The sequence below is a fragment of the Protopterus annectens genome, chromosome 3.part0, assembly GCF_019279795.1.
Source record: "Protopterus annectens isolate FY-2018-M chromosome 3.part0, PAN1.0, whole genome shotgun sequence".
In the NCBI taxonomy this organism is placed as follows: Eukaryota; Metazoa; Chordata; order Ceratodontiformes; family Protopteridae; genus Protopterus; species Protopterus annectens.
Window position 1 is genome coordinate 908,339,096 of NC_056731.1, and position 24,086 is coordinate 908,363,181.

The 24,086-nt window shown below is 39.7% G+C and overlaps 1 protein-coding gene across 1 annotated transcript in view; it reads right to left on the minus strand.

Annotated features, from left to right (window-relative positions):
* Nucleotides 1–241: 241 nt before the first annotated feature.
* LOC122796951 (DNA repair-scaffolding protein-like) overlaps nt 242–24,086 on the minus strand; it is a 1,499,749-nt gene continuing 1,475,904 nt past the window's right edge. Inside the window, exon 10 of the mRNA XM_044065726.1 lies at nt 242–502. Within this exon, the coding sequence (XP_043921661.1) occupies nt 242–502 (261 nt within the window). The remainder of the gene's footprint in view (nt 503–24,086) is intronic.

Sequence of the window (24,086 nt, forward strand, 5' to 3'; positions counted from 1 at the left end):
TTTTTCAAAGTCTTTGCTAAGAGTCACATCAAGATCATTAATATTTAAAAAAATCATAATAAAAAGTAAATTTCAGAAATGCTGTTGCTGATGTACATAGCCAATAAATTTTAGGAGATGATTAATCTCACCATTCCAAATGATAAAGATGTCATCCAAAAGTCTCTAGTAAACCTGAATAAAACTATAAAACTCAGAGGGAAAAATGTTCTCCTACCAAGCTAAAACTAAATTAGCACAGTTACGGGGCACATGAAGTGCTGACAACCACTTGGGAAATCTGTTGGAAATACTCATCCTCAACATGAACAAAGTTGTTTTTTAACACAATGTCAATTAAGTCACACAGCACATTAATTTCATTGGTGTCATATATGGAAAAGTCAATCCATACCTGCAAAAGATAGTCTAAACCTGTACCTTGTGGAATAACTGAAAATATGTTAACCAAATCAATGGTCACAAATAATTCTTTTTCATTAAAAGGAACAACATTAAGGTTCTGCAAAAAAGTGCCACAAGTCCCTTAACACACAAGTAAAACTGTCCAACAGTTGTTTAGTTTACTTGTCAATGTAAATCACCAAGGATTCTGTTTTCAACTTGGAGGCTGCCACTATGGGTCATAAAAGAGGGTCAAAGACATTTTTGTGGATTTTTGAGATCCTGAAAATCAAATGAATGATCCACTGACAAAAAGTCATACAATTGATTTGTAATACAACCTTGCATAAATAAGTGGAATAAACTGCAATCAACTCTGGTATAAGCAATGCGAACTTCATTCTTGGAAACTCTACCAGAAGTGCCCAAGTCATTCAGAATCTCCAACAGTTTACTGAAATAATCGACCGTGTCCAAGATCACTACCCCCTCCGCCTTTGACAGGCTTCCTTGCCCTAATGTTTCTGTTGGATACCAATTCATTGAGGGATCTCCTTTCAGACTTTGAAAGGTTAACAATAAAGGGGCAGCAACAGGCACATAACACCTTAAGTCCTTCTTCACCATGTGCCTCAAGTAGCCCTAAAATCAGATGCGGCAGTTGAATAAACAAACTCCTCCTTTTCAAAGCTAGTAACTTAGTGTCAAGGAGGATTGGAGTCACCAAAGAATAGCTTCAAGTTCAATAGCCTTATATACAACATAAGTTGGATCAGGATGGATGCTATGTCATTTACTCAACAAAACATAACGCCCATTCTGAATCAGAACTGAACTCAAATTGTTAGCCACAAAGTCTTTACCTGTAAGGCTTGCAATGTCAACATCTAAAGAAAAAAAAATCTCCTCTTGTCTTACTGACCAAATAATGATCTCTGAAAGAGGTGGTGACTGGCCACATTGTTTAGGGCATTATGCCTTTTGCTGCCCCTTGATTTCTAACCTTTCAAAAATCTGAAAGACAGCCTCTTAATGAATTGGTATCCAACAAAAACATTAGCATAATGAAGCCTGAGAAAGGCAGAGGGGTAATGATTATGGACATGGTGGCTTATTCCAACAAAATGTTGGAGATTCTGAATGACTTGGGCACTTATCGTAGATTTTCTAAGAATGAAGTTCACATTGCTTATGCCAGTATTGATTGCCATTTATTCGACTTATTTATGCAAGGTTGCATTACAAGTTAATGATACGACTTTATGTTAGTGGATCACAGTGTTATTCCTTAGATTTCTGGGATCCCAACAATCCATAAAAATGCTGCTGACCTTCCAATGTGACCCACAGTAGCAGATGCCAAGTCAAAAACAACCCCTGGCAATTTAAGTTGACAAGCGAACCACTGATAGGGTTAACCTTTTTTCATTTATACTACACCGTCTCCTGTACTGAGGCTAACACCTGCACTGCTTTTTGTTGAACAACCATAAGGTTCTTCCCCACCAGAACTTTTTCTTCTCCTTTTCTAGTTGATTTTGTCTTACTTTCTCCAGAGTTCTTCTTTGTTGATATCCAGTGTCTAACCAGTGACTGAATTTTACACCACAAAATAACTTTTGCTGGCTGTTTCCCCAGTGTTTCTGTTCACACTGGCAGAGCTCAAATCATCATGTTGAACAGTGTGCAGCCATCTGGGAAGTCCTTAACTTACCAGTCTTAACTCTGCTTCTGGTGCCTGTTACGTACATTTGTGTCATCACAAAAAACAGCTATGTTCACTACTGACACAGGTACACTCCCACATTATGCACCCTTAGGATGCTGCTGCCAAGCACATAACCCTGCACTGCTTGCCAGGTACCTATCCACTGATAGCACTCCCATCCTCCTGTACTGCCTTTCTCCAGCACCCAGACTACTACTCAGTCTCTGGCCATCTGGGTAAAAATCTCTCAATGCTGATGGCTCTAACTAAATTTAGAAAACATACTAAGTTTCTCTGAGATCAACAGTAATCCAGATTCATAAGGTGACACAGTACTAAGATTGCTCTGTTAAGAGTGGCAAACCACCTTTTGGTGGTAACATCAATCTTGCATCTATCTCTTGGAAATATCTAATATGACAGATCACACAATGTTTGTAAGAGGGCCTGTGTACTCCCCATGGTTTGTCATCCCCAGTCCTTATCTAGTCTACTTCATACTGTTAAGGATCCAACCCAAACAACAGTTCCTGAAATGTATTCTTCTACAAGCTGCTCTATGGCATGTAGAGCTCGGCTGTTGTCCCTTTTAGGTTTCCTCTTATTCACAGTACATAGACTTCCACTAAAATGTCTTTCAATGGAAAGGTTTGCAATACTAATAGTATCTTATGCTGATGGCACTCAGATATATTTTCTCCTTCCCTCAGAAACAAATGAGGGCCTTGGCATCATTATAAGAAAATCTGGAAGCTATTCTTAACTGAATAAAGTAGTCAATTTAGCACAATGGAGGCAATAATCATACATAGTACTTTACAGTCCTGTACTGCCTCAGTTAGTGGATAATGACAAGTGCAGGCTTGTTAGTGGTTGGCAAACATTCAATAACATTCTGAAGACTACCCTTCTTCCTAATCCTCTTTCAGGAGGCACCCAGGTCACCGTGACCCCCCCCCCCAAAAAAAAACCCAGCTAATGACAAATCTACACAATGCACAGAAATCCTTAGTTATTGTGAGACTACATGCCAAGGAGGACTTAGAAGAGGGAAGTGGTATGATCCGATTCATGTTTTGTTGGAATTTGGATTTCCACTAGAATTTGTTGATAAGCTGAAGGCTAACTATTCAAAACCAAAGGTTACAGTTAAAGTATGTGCAAGTATGTCAGCAAGAGAAGAGACTATTTATAGGAACTTGGCAAGGTTGTCCACTGTCACTGAAATGTTTCATATTGTATTTATAGGCCCTTGGCTATGTTAATTTGATCTAATTTAAATAGTTACAAAATAAATCTCATAGAGTTTTCAATGTCATTGCTTGGTGGATGAAGTGCTGCTATATTTGCCTGACATGGATAAATATACAAGTAGGTTATTTCAGTGGACAAATGAGCCTAGGAAGATTTCGGGTCTATATTATAAGAATGAAAGTGCATATGTACAACTACATAAAAGTCGACACATAATGCACAAAACCTGACAACAGCGAACGGCCACATAATCAAATTTTTTCCTAGGGAAAAAATGTATGCGGCTGTTCGCTAAAAAAATTCATTTAACAGCATAAACAGGTGGGGGGCTTCGCCCTCCACACCCCCTAACTAAATATACCAACTCCGAGATCACACTATAGGGAAGGAAAGGGCAACTCCGTGAAGTTGGTCAACTATCTCCTTGCCCTATGACATATTTATCGAATCGCTTAAATGCGATTCGATGAACACGTGTCGCTGTTTCCATATTCACTAAGAAGCCTTTTCGTACTTCTAATATAGACTCGAAGATTTCTACTTATACACTAAATAAAACAAGAATGACAGCACTGACAATAAATTATGCTCTTTCCTTGATGCTGCAAAAGAATTATTACTATATATATGGAAAAAAAATGAGTATATTAAATATTTCAGAAATTAGTTGGGAATACTTTAGAAACATTTTAAAGTAGAATATATGAAAATGTAAAGAGTGAAATTAAGGAAAGATTTTGAAAGATGTAAAATGATAGGCTTGAAGATCAATCAAAGGGTACAAGTAAGTATTTATTTAGTTAGTTATTTTACTTTTTCTTTCTTTTTTGCATTTCCCCAGCACCACACTTACTCTCTATCTGTATCTTCTGGCATTCACATTCATCCAGTCCTGGATTCTCTAATTGCACCTTTCTAGGAAGCCCCAGAGATGACTTTTCAACAAGCTGGCTTCCCCATACATCAGGAAGTCAGCCTTGTATTTTCATGGTATTTTAGTCCTGATGAGTAACAGACTGATAGGGAGTTGTGAGCAAAGATCCAGAAGCCACCAAACTTGTGGTGGGCTGGTCAAACTCCCTTGCTCTGGAACGGTGTAATGCAATTAAATCAGATCAACATCACTGCCCTGTTTTGCCCTGAGATGACCTGTGAGGCTCCTGCTCTCTGCTAGAGGTACGAGAGACACAGGATTCTCCAAACCATCCCCCTATGATAGGCTGCATTCAACCACTTCATCTTAATCACCAGTGGTGCAAGCTAATACTCTGCCTCTGTGCCAGAACTCTTTACCTTTACTGTTACATACTTTAAGTTTTCCCAGCTCAGGTGCTATTTTTTTTAAGTTAGTAAGGAATTTGATGTACAATTATATCTGGAAAGGTGGAAAAGCTATAGTGAAGTGGGATAAATTAAAAAAAAGAATGGAGTAGATTAAAATGCACCTAATACAAAGTTATATTGCGACTCTGTGCAAGTTAAAGTATTATATTTCTTATCAATACTAAATTATGATGGCCATTCTGGTGTTCTAGCGGGATAAAGGGATTGCTACATGAAGCTGACAGATTGCAATGTCGACAGCAGAAATGTTAACACTCAAAGGCACGTGCATGAGCAAAACCCACAATGCATGCAACCAACAAAAAACAAAATAAGAGAGGGGGCTCCCACGTGTGCATGCGTGTGTGTGTGTGGGGGGCTGCACCCACCACATCTTTTGCTAACTATGTATGCTAACTCCAAGGTACCTCACCCAAGGATTGTCAGTCTAGCACAACTGTAGACCTTCTGCCTGTCAATCTTTTGTGGTCAATGTTCTGCTGTCGAAATTGTGGTGTTTGATTTATTGCAGTAGAACCAGGATAAAGCCCAGATTATGGCCCAGCCAACCCAGACTGAATCAACGGCTCAGGCAACTGACAGAGTATAAGGGAGGAGTGGGTGGACATTTGTCAATGACTCTTCCCTAAGGGGAGGTGTGGTCCAAATAGGAGAGTTGCTCTTGGATGTAGTCAACAAGTGGGGGGACAGGGCATAAAAGTATGGCCCTGGATGGAAGCACAGACAGCTGAGCCTCCAGAATGTCATTAGGATCCAAGACTGGCCCCAGTAATACTGGAGCAAGTCTGGAGCAGTAGGAGAAAAGCTAGTAGACCTGGCATGGATATGGAGTACTGAGGGCTGGGCCAGTTGGATGAGTTCAATTCAGACCAAAAAAAATCAAAACATTGTGATAAATAAGAAAAATATTGGGTAGTTGAGAGCTGGCAGCCATCTTTATGAGGTATGCCTCTGTGTACTGTACCAAAGAAAAGTACCACAACCATCTGTGATGAGACAAGCTATACACTTATACATACTTCATTTAACAGGCAAGAGGGGATTCTTGGAGCAAATTATATGTTGACTATACAAGACAGTAGACCATCAAGCTAGACATCTCCCCATTTTTCCCCTAAAATACAAAACAAGAAAGAGAGGATCCTTCACACTTTAGATTTCCATGGGCAACTCAGGCATTACTTGGACAAGCCAAAACCTTTCCAGAAATCAGATGAACTGCTTGTAGCCTTTGCATCTAACATATCTGTCAACAGATCATCTCCAAATGGATTTCAAATCGTGTCAAATTTTGTACAAACAGCATGAGGGGGGTTTGGCAGTTGACATGACTGTTATAGCATTTATTTCACAGACACTAAGTACAGCATCTGATCTTCATCTTTGAAAAGAAATTAACTAAGCCTAAAATGGTCTGCAAAGGCAGCTAGCCTAGTACTTACCTATGAACCTATGGGGAAACAGGTTATCAAAACACACTCCACTAGACCTACAGTAGCTAGAGCTGCCTTCATCAGGGGCATATCCACCAAAGAAATCCTGGAGGCAACCATATGATCCTCTGCTCACACCTTTACCAAACACAACTTCTCCTCTTTTTCTAAAGAAAGGGCTAGGTTCGCCTCTGCAATTTTGCAAGGCCTCCAAGCTTTGCCCTAGTTCATTTTCCAACCTCCCAACCTTAGCTTTGGGAATCCTCCCAAGGAGTTATTACTGCAGCAGTGATGCTCGAGTGTCTTCACTGTTGTAGTAGTCTTTCTCTTCCCTCATTTCCCCCCTCTTCTACATTTTGGGTTGAGGTAATCACCCTACCTCTTTACCTGTTAATTTTTCTTCCACATGTTCTGTTTCCCCTTTCTGGTCCTTTCCCCTATAGTGGTCCTCTTGGGGCAGTAAAGGTGATTTGTGCTCATGGTCTAGTGTTTGGAGAGTGGGAAAAGAAAGAACTGAGAAACAGTGCCAGCTGATGACCCTTACACCCTGAAGTCTTGACATCAAAATAGAGGGCATCTAACAGGTCAGATAAAAAGGAAAAGGCTCTGGTACTCGGGCCAGCCAAGGGCTTCCACAGCTAGAAATCATAAGGAGTTATTACTTTAACAGTGAAATACCATGAACATGTGGAGATTCTTCGGATGATACTAAAGTTGCCTGTGACAAAATTAATTGTGAACAAATTTTAAAGGTATTATGCTAAAATGCAGCTACTTTAAAATTGGGGTTGGGGATTGACATAATGGTTAAGGTGTTTACCTCACAAATCAATTACTAGAAAATGAAAAACAAAGCCTAAACCAATCGTACTAGAAGTAGTGAATACACAAACAGAGATAAAAGAACTAGACGTGGGATCTTTAGAAAAGGGTAAAAGCACATTACATAGAAAAGTGGGAATTTTGGGAACAATACATGCAGAATAATGCTTTGAAGAATGAATGAGATTTAAGGGAAGGCAGGAATTGAATGAGTTATGTAATGTTCGATTGACAATGACTGTATAGAGGATTATATGTGGTTTATAATGTCTGCAACTGAAAAAAAGAAGTTATGCACTTACCATAACATTCCATGTGAGTTGTTCATCTCACCTTCATTCTTATAGATGGGTTCGGAGCCGATCCTCGACTCCAAGTCGGCCTACTACAAAGCTCGAGGTCTTCAGACAGCTCCAGGCCAAGTCCCTATCCTATGATGCACCTAGAGTTACCTCAGATCTTGTTTGCTGCGTATAATACCATGTGTCATTCTATCACTCTATAAAAGAAAGCCACAGAAGGGTTGAGCAACCAGGAAGAATCTAATATCTCGGTCCTCGAAAAACCCTGGCGGGGGTAGAGGGTGGGAAGTAAGAATGAAGGCGAGATGAACAACTCAAATGGAACGGTATGGTAAGTACATAACTTCTTTATGTGAAGTTGTTCTATCTTGCCGTTCATTCTTACAGATGGGTAGCGCCCCAAGTACCATCTTTCTAGGGTGGCTCACGGGAGTATGTTTTTCAGGACAGTAGACCCAAAGGAGGGCCTGTCAACTTTGTAATGAGTGATAAAGGTATGAGGTCTTGACCAGGTGTCTGCTGCACAAATGTTGTCTATAGAAAGTCTAGCAGAAAAGGCAGAGGATGTAGACACTGCTCTGGTACAATGAGCCTTAATTTTGTGTTGTAAGGGCATATTAGCAGCTGAATAAAAAAAAGTGATACAACTGGATAACCACTTAGAGTTGTTTTTGCCACTGGCATACCTTTTCTGGAATCTGAAAAGGAAATGAAAAGCTGTTCTGATTTCCTAAACTCTTTTATCCTATTCCGAGTAAAATCTGAGCTGTCTATGAACATCAAGCTTGTGCAGCATATACTCTAAGTTGTTGGAGTGTTTGGGAAAGAACACTGGCAAATCAATAATTTGGTTAAGGTTAGTTTCAGTGCAAACTTTAGGCAAAAAAGAAGAATTAGTTCATAGTGAGACTCTGTCAGCATGGAAAATCAAATGAGGCTTTATGGACAAGGTTTGAAGCTCTGACACTCTGAGGGCAGAAGTGATGACAACTAAACAGATAGTCTACCATGACAAATATTTCAAATCGCATGAGGAAGCTGGTTCGAAAGGAGGAATAATAATGTGAGAAAGCATAACATTTAGATTCCATGGGGTATAAGGGGATTTCACAGGTGGTCTGAGATGGAAAGTCAGTTTAAGAAAGGCTTTGGATAGTTTGCGCGACATTATGTTCAATCCTTCAAATCCAAGTTGAAAATTAGAGACAGCAGCAAGTTGAACCTGAACTGTTGCTGCTGCAGCTCCTTTGTTGAAAATCATGGTCAAGAACTCTAATATGGAGGCCACAGGGGCTTGGGTAGGGATCAAAGTTATTTTGAGAGGCCCATATAGAAAATATTTTCCATTTGCTAAGGTATAGCTTCCTCATAGAGGTTTTATGAGAGGATATTAGAATCGGCTATGTTTTATTTGAAAGGTTATGGAACCTGGCTATGTTGGGAATTGGAGCTGTCAGCTTCAGGGACTGTAGAGAGGAATGAAGTTCCCCCGGCGAGTGCGTCAGAAGATCTGGAACTGGGTCCAGAATCCAAGGGTCCTCCAATTAATGAAGTCGAAGGAAGGGGAACCAATCTGATGAGGCCAATGAGGGACTATTAGAATGATGGTCCTTCCCAGGGTTTTTGCTTTCTGTAGTACTTTGTGTATCAAGGGAATTGGTGGAAATTCATAGAGGAGACCTGGAGGCCAAGTGTGTACGAGTGCATCCCTTGGGGCTTCTCCCGGAGGGGGAATCAGGGCAAAGTAGCTTCTGCATTTGGTGTTCATGTGGTTGGCGAAAAGGTTGCAGCAACGCTGGTCCACCTGCGGAATATCCTGTCTGCTATTTCTTTCTTGAGGGACCACTCGTGAAGCAACAAAGTTGCTCTGCTCAGCTTGTCTAATATCATGTTGGATTTCCCTGGAATGTGTGTAGCTAACAGAAAGCACTGGGTGGATGTAGCCCATTGCCATACTCTTAGGGCCTCGCGACACAGGGGGTAGGACCTGGTTCCTCCTTGCTTGTTCAAGTACCAGACCACTGACATGTTGTCTGTCTAAATCACAATTATTCCCAGATGAAGAGAGTCGTGGAAGTACTGCAATGCTAAAAGTACTGCTCTCATCTCCAGGACATTGATATACAGATGTGTCTCCTGATTGGTCCATATGCCTTGGGCTGTTCTTCCCTGAAAATACCCCCCCATCAGGGAAGCATCCATGGTTACTGTGGCTGCTGGTGGGGATAGAACAAAAGGACGACCTATCGTAACACGAAGAGAGGTCAACCACAACTGAAGATCCTTTTTGCATGTGTTTGTGACTATTATAAGATGAGACATTGGGAGCTCTTGGTAAGACCACCGAGTGAACAATAGCCATTGCAGAATCTGCATGTGCATACGACCCAACGGTACGGCTAATACTGCAGCTGCCATCATGCCTAACAATTTTAGTACTTCTGATGCTGGAGCCTTGTTTTTGGATATGATACTGTGGACCTGGTGATGGGGTATTAAGACTCTTTCTGCTGAAGGTCTCAAAGTGGTGGTGGTGTCCAATTCTGCTCCGATAAAAACGGTATGTTGCGATGGTGACAAGGCAGATTTTTCTGAGTTTATTGCAATTCCCAGATGACTGCAGAGTGAAAGAGTGGTATCCCTAGCTTTTATGAGCTGATGCCTGGTGGTGGTGGTGAGGAGCCAATCGTCTAGGTACAGAAACACCTGTCTTTTTTGGAACTAAAAAGAATCTTGAGTAAGTTCCGGATCCTATCTGGTCTGCTGGGACTGGATGGATGACTCTTTTTCTTAGCAACGTTTGGACCTCTATTGTTGCCTGTTCCCTGTAACTGGGTGGAACGTCTGGGATTTTTCTTGTGAATGGAGAGAGTGTGGCGAAAGGAATGAAATATCCTCTGGAAATGATACTTTGCACCCAGTTGTCGTTTGTTATTTTGAACTAGGCGTCTGGATACAAAGAAAAGCGACCCCTGACTGCCTCCAGAGTAGGACAGGCGGGCCTCCTTTCAGGAGTGCTTGTAGGGATTCCCAAAGAACTGATCTCTGTCACCCTGGTTTTGTGGACCCCTACTGCCACGAGGGCAGCATCTTCCATTATTGCTCCCTCCTCTGCCCCTGGAGGGGGATTCACCACGTGTATCCTGAAAGGCTCCTTGGGCTTTGCTGAACCACATCTTTCCTCCCCTTTGACCCTTGGGGTAGGGTCTGGTAGGGGTGGAAAAACAGACTCCGACGGCAGACCGAGACTTTCCTTCCTGTTCACACCTGGTCAACGTTTCCTTAACTTGGGCCCATAAAGGGACGAGCCATCAAAAGGGGTGCTGACAAAGGATGACTTACAGGGCTCCGTGAAGGAACACAAGTGCATCCATGAGTGTCTCTTAAGAGCAATTCCTGTACCCGCTGCTCTGCTCACTCCATCAGCTGCATATGAAATGAGGCGAATAGACGAGATTAATATGGAATTGAGGGTAGCAAGCTGGGAGGCAACTTTATCTGAAGCTTCTGCAGCTACTGTACCCTGAAGAGTATCTCCGAGCTCTTTTAGGAGATCTCTTTGCAGTCTAGTAAAATGGGTGACATAGTTGAGCGAACACAGTGCAAAAGTCGCTGAACTGTACGTGCGCTTCCCGTATCAATCCATGACCCTAGAATCTCTGTTAGGAGGATGGATAGAGGAAGAAGTTTCCGAAATTTCCTTTTTGGTGGCTGCCGCCACCTCCATGGCATCAACTGGCACTCCCTTGGTAAGAAATTATTTTTCCTGGGGGGGGCAGAAATAAATGTATTAGGCCTCCTCGGGACAGGCTCCATGGTGTCCAGAGACTCCCACACCCTTTGTGAGTCCATATCCATAAGCTCATTGAAGGGCGGAGACACTCAAGATGTGGAGGCCTGAGACCCGAAAGCCTTCAGGAGAACCAACTTGTCTTCAGTAGGGTTGGTGGACTGCCAGTCACCCCAATGCTTAAGGATTTCTAATATCTCAGTAAATGAGATATCCTCAGAGGGGGACCGTGGGGACCCTTCTGATTCATCCAAGTCAGTATTGGATGTGAGAGACTCCTGTGGGAAGTCTAAATGCTTCCTCTTACAGATTCTCGTCCTGGGAACCTCGTCAGTGGGAACTTCTGGTGAGGTCTTGGAAGAGCAGGGACCACCCAATGGGGCTTCCTGCAGCTCTGGGTCTCTACGCTTAGCAATGATCTGTGAAACAGAAGCAGACACAAGTGCTTCTAGGGAGGAGGTAGCCGGACCTGAGGTCGAAGATGTCTTAGGACATAACTCTCCTAATGGCTTCGAAGGCACCTCTGCTCTGATGAGAAGGGACTGACGGATGAGGAAACCATCGATAACCCCGACACCGGGACAATGGGCTCCAAGCCAGAGGTAGAAGCTGAGCTCATCCGAGCCGAAGCCCCAAGAGGCAGAGTCAGAACCGACAAGTCGGTCCGACCATCCTCCCTGGACCCGACCAGAGAGTGTCGGCTCCTAGATTCCTCGATCTGCACCGAGGATGTCAGAGTAAATGGAGCCGAGGACACTGGAGCAGGCATTGGCTCCGAGGGCTCAACGATCATCAAGTCCGGCTCCAAAGAACCGGTATAGCTCGGAGGAGGAAAAGTAGTAGATGGTAAAAGGGACTTTGGTTCCAAAGCCATATAGGTCGGAGCCGATAAAAATTTAGGAAAGGCATGCCTGTAAAATGTTTCTGCACCACACGAGCCACATCCACATTCAAAAGGCTTATCGAAGACCAAGATGAGTGGATAGAAGGAGGTACAGATTGCAGGAGTGGAGATTTAGGCACTTTGGATACCGGTTCCAGGACTGAGGAATGGCTCTGAAAGGACAAGACAGTTTGCTCTGAGGGCTATGGAGCCATCAATGTTTTTTTTTTGATTTTTTTACATCAAAAGAAATAGAAGCCTTAGAAGACTTTGAGGATTTGCTAGACCTATTCCAGTCACTCAAAGCTTCTTGAAAAGATGGTTTGACTAATCCTCTGTCAATTAACTTTCTCTTTCTCTCCTGAAGAACCCTAGAAGAGAAGGAATGACAAATGGATCAGTTTTCCTGAAGGTGCAATGCACCTAAACTGTACACACAATTCACATGGCTATCACTGACAGACATTTTCTGTCCACATTTTGGACATTTCTTAAATCCTGATTTAGGGTGTTTATCTGGGTTCCTATTACGAGAGCGAAGATTCCTTTAGGCGAATATGAAGTAAGTAAACCGCGAAAGTTCAAAACCACGAAGTTCGAAATGTCGATTTGTTTTGGTTGACCCATCTGCGGTATAGCTCCTAAGGTAAATGTGCGATAGATAGGAATGTAGCGTTAGGATTTGGGTTAAGGTAAGTGCATAGATAGGTAATGTATGTAAGAATTAGTGTAGTGTTAGAAGTAGGTGTTTTTTAAATGTATGTATGCGTTTTATTTATTTTGCTTGGGTGCATGTGTGTAGGGGAAGTGTGCAGTAGTTATGGACCTTAGGGTTAGGGAGGGGTTAAGGAGAGTGCATAGATAGTTGTGTTTGGGGGGTTTAGTGTAGTGCTGGAGGTAGGGTTTTGGTGCTTTAGTTTAGGTTAGAAGTAGGGATTGGTTAGTGTATGTATGTGGTTTATTTATTTTGTCTGAGTAGGTAATATGTAGTGGGTGGTGGGGTTGGCAGACTATGACAGTTCGATATTTTTTTTTCGCGGTATAGGGGTCAATGTTTTGGTATTCGCGCATAGGGTTTTTGGCTTTGGTAATATAGACCTGTTTATCCTTATCCTGGTCAGCCAAACTGGAACACACAGTCTGAAGAGAGGGTACTGTAATGAACAAGACACACCCAGGAAACCTATCAAATATGCCCTGTACACCTATGGACTATAGCCACACACACACACAAACACACACACTATAACTACTTAACTAAGCACTCTAATATCTAAATATATTCAAAGATTGTGACGGAAAAAGTCACTATTCAAAGGCTCACAACTACTATTTAAACTACAGTAAAGATTTAACAAGGCCTAAAATAAAATGAGGCCAAGAAAGCTAATATCTAGACAAGAAAAAAGGCACACCAATGAAAGGGAATTCACACAATAAGCTATAAGAGCTAAGCTAAGTCTAAATAGAGAAATATCAAAACATTTATATAAATTTGTAGAAAAAAGTTTTGTACTGGCCCGAGCTATGCGAGAAACCTACGATCTATTGTACTGGCAAACTAGATCTGGGGTAACTCTAGGTGCATCATGGTATAGGGACTTGGCCTAGAGCTGTCTGAAGACCTCGAGCTTTGTAGTAGGCAGACTCGGAGCAGACGGTCGGCTCTGAACCCATCTGTAAGAATGAACGGCAAGACAGAATAACTTCACATCGTGTTAATATGGTTTGTTTTGATTTATATAAATGCATGATTGCCTAAGTCACTAGTGATAATTCAGTAAAGACGTTTCTTGTTTAATAAAAGATAATTACCTCACAAACAAGGAGTACAATGTTTGATTACCACTAGGTGAAATTAGCTAGGCTTAAAATAGCCCACAGGGTCATCTAGCCTAATACTTACAAATGAATCCAAGTTAAAATGAAAGGTTGACCTGAGCAAAACTCATCCAAAGGAATAAAATTTAGCCTTTGCTTTCAAAGAAGAAATAAACTGCATCCAGGGTTTAATGTTCAAAAAACGACAAAATAATAGCTCACAGTCAGCTGAGAACACAAATACTTGATAGGATACATAAATCACATCAGTTAACAAAATAAGCTGAATATACTCTTAGGCTTGGAATGTTGACCCAGAATAAGATATATTAAAATGCACTATATGCAGGGTATACCACAATAAAGCAGAGGAAGAGATGATAGAGAGAAATAAATACTGCAAAAGGAACTGCAAAACATTAGCAAGGCTTACTGGCCAGAGAGAAAGTAAGAACTCAAAGAAACGTTAAAAGCCTGAAGCTGAAGTTGTCAGTAAAAGCAGCCAAACCAAGAACCTTCACAGTTCAGGAGGAAAGGTATACACTATATAGAAGAAACAGCAGATCTCTATACAAGACAAATATATTTCAAATGAAGTTACATGAAGATAAGCAATCAAAACTGTCACAACTAGTTCTGAAAGAAAATTACGACTATGAAAACTGTGATGATTAAGATTGCAGAAGTAGACTCCTGAAAATCTGTGGCAAAAAGTTGCTGGGCAGGAAGAACTTGTTAAACAGCAACATCAGAAGTTCAAAATAAAATATAAATAGTCATATTAAATTCTGCATACCTGGTAAACTGTTTAAGACATGGCAGAGATATCTCGACCATTCTAAAATTAAACAGGATTCTAATGACTGAAAAGTTCAGTAATAAACAAGGTCCTGAATCTGAAAAAAAAAAGGAGGAGCTATAATGTTAATGTCTTGGCTCTAAGTAAACACTTAATGTTTAATTGTCATGTAGATCCAAGTAATACCTCTCAATCTCTTAGCACATTAAATCTGGACAAAACAAAAATAGTGGTGGGGACAAAGACCCAAAAATATTGCCAGATTTTAAATGCTGTTATTCTAAACTTAGAAAGTTGCGAGAATAAAATATTTTGTGTTAGCATGCATTTTTTCAGAAGGGTATGAAATCTGAAACTCAAATGACTGTCATTATTTAGTGACTTCAATCCTTACTAATTTGCCAGAAAACTCCAAATTTTAGGAGGAACAGACCAAAAATATGAGGCAAAAATATGGGCTTAAGGGAGAAAGTCTGGACAGTTGAGAAATAAGTGGGTGATGTGCATTTAACACTAACTGCCAATACAATTCTCTTTATTCTAAAAAAAAAAAAAAAAAAAAAAAAAAAACAGTATAACATTGAAGTTAAAATGATTAATAGTTTGGTATATTTTGAAACATGACTTTAAAGACAACTTTTCCGCATTGTTTTTTTTACTATCAAATTTACTCTGCAGAGTTTATAACTCATTTTAAAAATATTAAAAGTTTACAATATTTGTATTAATTTGATTGGCTGCATTTCTGAATATGTGATTTGTTGGACAGCTATTTAAATATTTGTTTCCTGATGTTTGTTATGAAGAAAGTACAGTTGTGTAATTAAACAGAGTAACTAATGGATCACTGCTGCAGTAGCCTAAGCTATTTGGATTAAATCCTGCAAAGGATATCATCAACCAGCCAGCTTTTCAAAGCTTAAGGATGCCTTCCACATGCTCTAACTGCCAAGAGCTCAAAGAGGTCAATAAAAAGACAGTTTACCGTCCAAGGTTTCTGAGCTTTCTTGCCCCAAGAAAGGAGTTAATATCTATAAAAGGGGAAAAATGGTAAAAAAACATAAAAGAAGAGTAACTATATAAACAAGGGTACATAAACTCCCACCTTGGTAATAAAACAATAACTTCCACAACCATGATCTATTACAGCATCTACGGTTATAGACAACTATACTATGTCCATCATTATGATCGCTGTTGCAGTAGCCTAATCCATTTGGGTAAGGTACAATAGCTTAGAAATAATAGGGGTGGAGGAAGAAATTAAGAATCTAAGACCCCATGAAGAATGACCCTAGCAAAGCCTGTTCTGGAGCTGAAAAAGGAATCCAGTTTTTAATGCTTTGTAAAACTGCAAACAAAGGATGAAGTTGCTGCCTCTATAATACTTCTAGAGTCCACCCATTTCCAGAAAGCCACCAAAGTAGAAGCTTTGTGGAATAGGCCCTAACCCTGCCTGGAAGTGAATGTCTCCTAAGAAGGAAAAAGACAAACAGCCAATAAGGCTTTTTGAAGTACTGCATTTATCTGAGCTGCCCATGAACATTCAGAATTTGCAAGTTTTTTTCTCCCTTATTTTTTTGGGGAAAAGAAAAAAAAAGACAAGGAAATTAAAACTGGTTCAAAAAAAAACTCAGAGACCACTTTAGGCATAATAGAAGGATTAGCTCTATCAAAAAAAAAAAAAAAATTGCCCGTTTAGAAAATGAGGCAAGTCTGACTCACCATAACAGCTTGTAATTCAAATATCCTTTAAGCAGAAGCCAGAGCGATGAGTGAAACAGTCTCCATGTCAAAAACTCAAATCAGCCTGATGAGCTGGTTCATATCCCAAGAGAATGTGAATTTCATGCACAAGGTTAAGACCCCAAGAACAGTCATCTACTTTTTATGCCTACAGATATATAAAACTCCTTTCAAAAATTGCTCGACTTAGATGACAGGTAGAAAGGAGAGGATCCAATGGGAGACAAGCCACAACGGCCCACAAATGAATCTTGACAAGAGTAGTAAGAAAGGCCAGAGAACAGTAACTGTCACAAATTCCAGAGGCAGCTGGGCCTTAAAAGGGCCCTGGGTTCTTGGAATGTTACCAAGTAGAAAATATTTTCAACTTACACATACCTGATTTCAAGAAACAGTTTTTTTAGCCTCCTTCAATACCTGCTTCATATCTTCAGAAAAAAGATGACTAAAAGGTATCAACATTTTGTCAACTTGACAGTCAACTGAAGAGTTTTCAGGTTGGGGTGGATCATGCAACCCCTGCTTTATGTAAGTAATTCCAGTCTGTAGGGTAGCCTATGGTAATTGCCCTTGGTCAGATGCAAAAGAAGGGAGAACGACTGTTGCCCAGGCGAAAATTAAGCCACCACAACTTTTCTGGAAGTCCTTTTGGGATATTCAGAACAACTCTGGATACCAATGGAAAGGGTGGGAAAGCCCAGAGGACCATTTCCATTCATGGTAATGAGACGGCATCTGTCCTTCATGCCTGTCTGCAAGCAGAATTGCTTTAGTTGTCTTACTGAGAGGAAACAAAAAGTTATACTTGACCTGTCCCCACAGGTGGGATCAGTTCTTTGAAGACACCAACATAACGTTTCCATTCCTGAGGATCTGTCCTGGTACAACTTAACTTGTTTGCTACAAAGTTTTGCTCTGAAAGAACGCAAGAAGCCTGAGGAGTCAAACTGAGATGAGTTGTTACCTCCCGTGCTATCACAGCAAGTCTGCAAAAGGGATAAAGATCTGATACCACTCTGTTTATGAAACACATCACTATGGTGTTCACCATGCCAAGCCTAAAACATCTGTTGTGACAGCCTGAAGGGGAGAAAATAGGGAGAATGTAAGGCCTGTATTCTGAGAGAACTGGTCTTCCCACCACAGAATATCCCTCCTCACAAACCCAGACACATAGATGATAAGTCCAGATTTTTCAGAGGTATTGGATTTTTCTCATGTGAAGTCTGGCCAGGTGAATCATAAAAATCATAGAAAGCCATGTACCCTAGAATCCTCATAATCGCTTTGTCAAACGCCTAGTTTTGATTAGAAAAATGAGAAAGAACTATTGGAACATCTCTACTTTGTCTAGAGAAAGAGAGACTTTTCTCAGAACAAAATTTAACAGACATTCCAGGAAAACAATTATGTGAGAAGGGATGAGAGAAGATTACTATAACTTCACTTGAAAACCCAAACTGAATAGAAGATTCTGAACACTTCCAAAGGACACCTGACAACTGGAAAAGGAGTCTACAAATATAAGACAACCGTCCAAAAAAAGGAAAACTGTAAGTGGCTTGAAGTCTGAAACAAGCAATTACTGGAGATGGGCAGTTTGTAATTACCCTTGGAGCAGTAGATTGGACAGCTAATAATATGAGCCCCATACAAAAATTCTTATCATCTGAAATGCTTGCCAATGGGACTGTAATGCTAGGCATCTTTTTATGTCTAGCTTTGATATGAAAAATAGTAAAGGGGCCAGAGGAACCTTAACAAAAGATTGAGAAAGTAGAGGTCTAGCACAGGCTACCAGGTCCCTTCTTTATTTCTTTGGCACCAGAAAAATCTTAGGATAAAAACCTTTCCCCACTGGGCAGGCAGGCACTGGTTCTACAACTCTCTAAGATATCTGTTACAAAACTGGAGAGAAAAGGGGATCATTGGTTTACTGGGCAAGAAGGATCCAGGAAAAGTGGGAGGGGCTTCTACTGACAACTGTACTCCTGTAGAATGACATTTGAGTACCCATTTACAACTGGTGCCACAAAGGAAGATGTAGACTCAAAGAGGGAGAGATTGCTTGGGGGGGGGGGTACAGCCAGAATAGGCACATGGTCATTCTGACTTTTTGTACACTCCCTGATTCTGAGAAGCCTTCCTGCTGTTGCTTGTTAAAATTCTGCTTGATGGCACCTTAGTGCTTGAATTGCTTTTAGAAAAAAGAGAGCAAAGGTGAAATGAAAAAAAATATTAGCATTAAAAAAGGTAGTTTGAAAGATGTAAGAAACCTCTTGAAACAGCTTACCCCTTCATAAAATATCTTGAGCACCTCAGCTGCATAAGGGCCAAGCAGAACTTTGCTGTCCAGGGGAGAATTTAAAATTTCAGTTTTAACATCTTCAGGACGATTTTGAAAACATAACCAAACAAATATTTTCGTAACTGACCAAGAAGCAGCCTTTGAGGCAGTATCTTAAGAATCGTAAGTACACTTTAAGGTATTTTAAACATGTGAGCCTAACAGTTTAAAATTCTGAATGTTTAAGTGCAGAAAAAAAGTAACAAATCATAATACATTTCCTGGGAAACAGAAATTTCATTCTCATCCCACTGAAAAACCTATTTAACTTTGGAAGAAGAAGAAAGGCCTTTTGGAAGGAAATCTGAGACAACACTTTCTTCAGTCAGAATCTTTAAGTTGTGAAGAAATTCCAGAAGCACAATATTCTCCCTCCAATCCCTGCTTTTCGAACTGAAAGTCAGTCAGAAAGTGAGGGAACTCTTTCTTCGCTTTCCTGAAGAGGAAGTAGCAAGTAGGTAAAGTAAAAGCAGAAATTATTTTTCTAGCAAAATTCAGCAAATCATCTCTGTCTGTGGAAATAAAAACAGGAGATTAAATTTTTTTCTTTTATATGCTCATACGTTCATAAGTAAATATACAAGGCCAGCTGCTCTTGTGGGCCATTTTAAGCCTAGCCAATTTCCATTTTTGCGCTCAAAATAACCTGTTTACCCAACGTATGGTCAATACTTGTATACTACCCTTAATGTGAGAATAACTGGGATCATACCATGGATAATTTGGGGGACCCACACATGGGACAAAGCACTTAACAGCAGACTGACTATTAGTACAGGGGGCAATCCTGGGGTAATTTTTCTGTTTCCCATCTGTAGATCTAAGTTGCACTCGAAAATGGATGGGGATGAACTTTGTTTTATATCGATGGGGAGTCTGTTCCACAGCAGTGATATCCTCTGAGGGGTCTACTTCATAACATTGAAATTTCAAAACATTGAATTTCATAACATTGAGACCAAAACTCTGAAAACCCAAAACATTGAAAGTGTGCTTCATAATACTGAAAACTACAATGCATATGTAAATAACATCCTCTCCACCTATAACACCACCTATCTAACTAAAAGACTTTCTACTACGTTTCTGCAGGGGGGCCCCTGCACCCCCATGTGGGGGTGGCTCTGCTCCGCAACCCACCCCCATAAATTAAATGTACCAACTCCACGATTGCACTACAGTGGGAAAAAATTAATTTCCTATCTGGAAATTAACTTTTTTCCACTGTAGTGCAATCGTGGACTTGGTATATATAATTTATGGAGGGTGGGGGGAGCAGGGGGGCTTGCCCCCTTGCAGAAACATAGTAGAAAGTGTGTTTGTTATTTAGGTGGTGGTTTAAGTGGAGGGGATCTTACTGACTTGTGCAATGTAGTTTTCAATGTTATGAAGCACGCTTTCAGTGTTCTGAGTTTTCAGTGTTTTGAATTTTCGATGTTATGGTCTCAATGTTATGAAATTCAATGTTATGAAATTTCAATGTTATGAAGTCGATCCCCCCTGAGATATACCAATCCTTCCAAAATGTTCTGCTGATATAACATAAGAGGTTTAGATCCCTAGACCAAGTATTTCTGAAGCCATCTGACTTGCTGATGTACAGTAAAATTCAATAATAATGGGTTGGAGGATGCCTTGTATGCCAGATACAGGTCACTTGTAATCAGTCTGTAGACTACAGAGTATAGTGACAAGGCTTTGAGTTGGTCCATATGCGACATGTTATTTAGGCATTGTATCCTTTTAGTAAAGTATCTCTGTAGGTGTCCCAGTTGTTGAATGTGTCTGAACAGATGCATGCCAAAGGGGACATTAAATTCAATTATTTGCTTAATGAAGGCTGAGTAGAGGGGGTCAATGAGAGCCCTAGCTCTAGGTACAATCCCACTGCTTATAAGTTGTGCAATATAGAAGGAGTTTCTTACAACAATAGATGCATGTTGGTTAAAAGTTAGGTCACTGTCCACAAAAATTCTCAAATCCCGAAAAACAGGGTCAGCTCTCAGAGGTGTATTTGTCAATGAAGTAGCTGCCTTTAGTAGATGACTTCACAAAGGATAAAAAAATTAATTTTTTGGCATTTAGTTTCAGAAAATGATTTTTGGCACCGGTTATTTATCTGAGACAACCCTTCCTACAGAATGTCTAAGTCATTTGGTGACTCAGTGACTGTTCCCAGCTTTCAGTCATCTGCAAATTTAGTCATTCATAGCCCTTTGGTATTGGCTTTTACTTTAGAAAAGTTGATGCCAAACAGGAGAGGTCCCAGCACAGAACTCTGGGGGGGGGGCCTCTACTGGTGAACGGTTTCTTTGTGGAAGTAACTTTCCCTAGTTTGATTATCTGAGTCCTATCTGTGAGCTAGCTAGCAATCCAACAGATGACATAGGGTTTCATTCCCAGCTTATTTAACTTTTCTACTACGCCTGAGTGGGGAAATGCGTCAAAACCTTTGGCCAAGTTGAGGTATGTGGTGTGTACCATTGTCCATAAACTAGGAACTAACAACCAAACAGCAAACAATGTTCCAGTCCAGAATTCCAAAAAGAGAAACCACCAGAGTCCAAAAAAATAATATTCCACTCAGTTTAGCACAATGAAAACTTTTAATGTTTCACTCAGATTAAGCTCTTTCGTCTGTCTATATCCAAAAACTTCATCAGAATCTGACAAAAAAACTAACAAACACCTTTTAAGCTTGTTAAAACATATCACCTGACCCAGTCTAATTAACTTAGAAAATAATTTAAAATGAACTTCCCCCTTTTTTTTGCAACTAGTTACTTAAATGTGCTTTTAAAAGAACACCTACCATAAGCAAGACAACAATCTTATACAAAAAATGTTAAAATATAATACACATCCTACCATTTTATCATCTAACCAGCATAAAAAAGTGCATTAATAAAAAATGCTGAATATATCTGGTGGTTTCTCCTTTTGGAATTCTGGACTGGAACAGTGTGTACCATTTTGCCTTCATCTATTGCTTTGCCACCAGGCAGAATAAGCACAACCTGCCAATGATTACTCCAAACTGAGACTGGTCCAATATTTGAAGGCTCCCTATGTTCTGATTGATTATTTCCATGATAAGTCTTTCCACAGCTTTGCAGATGAGGCTGGTCAAACCTATGGGACTGCAATTGCCTCTCATATGCAGGGGAATGACTAACTGTTCTCCATTCGCTTGGTACAAAATCTATATGCAGGCTGAGACTCAACAGTGTTGTTAGGGGTGTGGCTTTAGGTTTGCTTTTCTTTTACTGGAAATTTTCTTTTTCTCATCCTTGGCAAGGACCATCCCGAAGGAGGCATATTATTCTCGGGTTCAGGTTCCCTTTCCCAGCTATACAACAGACATTCACCCAACCCATACCCTGTGGCTCAAGTGTAGTTCTCCCATCACAGCAGAGGGCAACCATTCGGCCACAGGCGGTGTGTCTATCTCCCAGCCTTTACTGGCTGTACGTGCTATACAAAAGAGATCACAAAAAATGAGGAGTGTTCCAAGGAATTAAATTAGCCACAGCAGGGTCACCCACAGCCAACCTGACACCCCAAAGACTCCCTGATAACCTTCCTCTTGCGGCAGCAAAGGGTAGGCAGAATTGAGGAGACTGATAACTGCTTCATAGAGATTGCCAAGAAAGAACAACTCAAGACAGGTAGTGGAACCTGGGAAAGTCGGTCAATGTTAAAGCAGCAAAAAGGAGGTTTTGAGGTAAAAAAAAAAAAATCCCTGGCTTTAACACACATAATACACAAAACAAATGTAGAAAACAGTGTCAAAAATAAACTTTATATATATATATATATATATATATATATATTTGGGTCTACTACAGTTGATTGAAAACTCACTTAATTGAAAATGAAATTACTAGGACCATTTCACTGAAAGCTCACTTCACTGAAAAGTCACTTGACTGAAACTCATTTCGCTGCAAATTATAATTGGCCTTTTCCCCACTGTAGTGCAACCCTGGAGTTAGTATATAAAGTAAGGGGGGTGGGGGGCACCCCCCCCCACATATCTTGGTTATATATTCTCTTTTGGAAACAGTTATTTATTGCACTTGTAAGTATCACTGTGTACAGTTTAAAATGTTTATAATATGTGGGGGGTCTACGCCCCACACCCCCCTTACTTTATATACTAACTCCAGGCTCGCACTACAGTGGGGGAAAGGCCATTTATAACTTTCAATGAAATGAGTTTCAAAGAAATGAGTTTTCAGTGAAGTGGTCCTAGTAATTTCATTTTCAGTCAAGTGAGTTTTCAATCAACCATAGTAGACCCATATATATATATATATATATATATATATATATATATATATATATACATATATATATATACACGTGTGTGTGTATGTTTGTGTGTGGGTATGCATGTAATTTACAGCAGCCACTCATATTTTGGGCAGTGGAAGGGAATCAGATTACCAGAAGAAAACTTGTAAAGACAAAAGAACATGCAAAGGGAGTAACCATAGGTCAGCACTGAACCACAATCCCTGGAAATGAGAAACAACAATCTTAACCACTAGGCTACTCTGTTGATTGTGCTGCTAGCCATGTGTGAACCTTGAAATCCTGATATATAAAATGTGTACACTATGTAAAATATAATATTTAGTGTAATATATATATAATATATATATTACATATACATATATATATATATATATATATATATATATGTATAGATAGATATATATATATATATATATACACACACACATATATATATATATATATATATATATAGTGACACATTAGCATTATTTGTGTTTTCAGGATTTTGACTTTCATTTTGCACTTTACATATTTGCATATTCAGTATATATATATATATATATACTTTCACACACACACACACACACATATATATATATATATATATATATATATATATATATACACACACACATATATATATATATATATATATATATACACACACACACACACACACACTTATATGCATGCATATACATATTCATATATATGTGTGTGTAAGGCTCTACTTCATATCATCGCATATGAAATCAGTGAACCACAGAACATAGAGACCAAAACATCGAAGTATCTAATCAACTAAACTTTACAAAGTCAAACAATCACAACAGTGAAACACTACTAAGCATGCACCAACCTAAACACACACACACACACATATATATATATATATATATATATATATATATATATATATATATATATATATTTATATCTATATCTATATATCTATATTTCTCAAGCTCAAAATGTTAAGTTTTCTCTCATCTCTTGAAAATATATAAAGCACTTTATATGTATGTATGTGTATATATATATATATATATATATATATATATATATATATGATGTATTTCGAATCAAGCTCAAAAATGTTAAGTTTTAGCAGACGTTTAGGCATCTCTTGAAAATAGTATTAAAAAGCACTT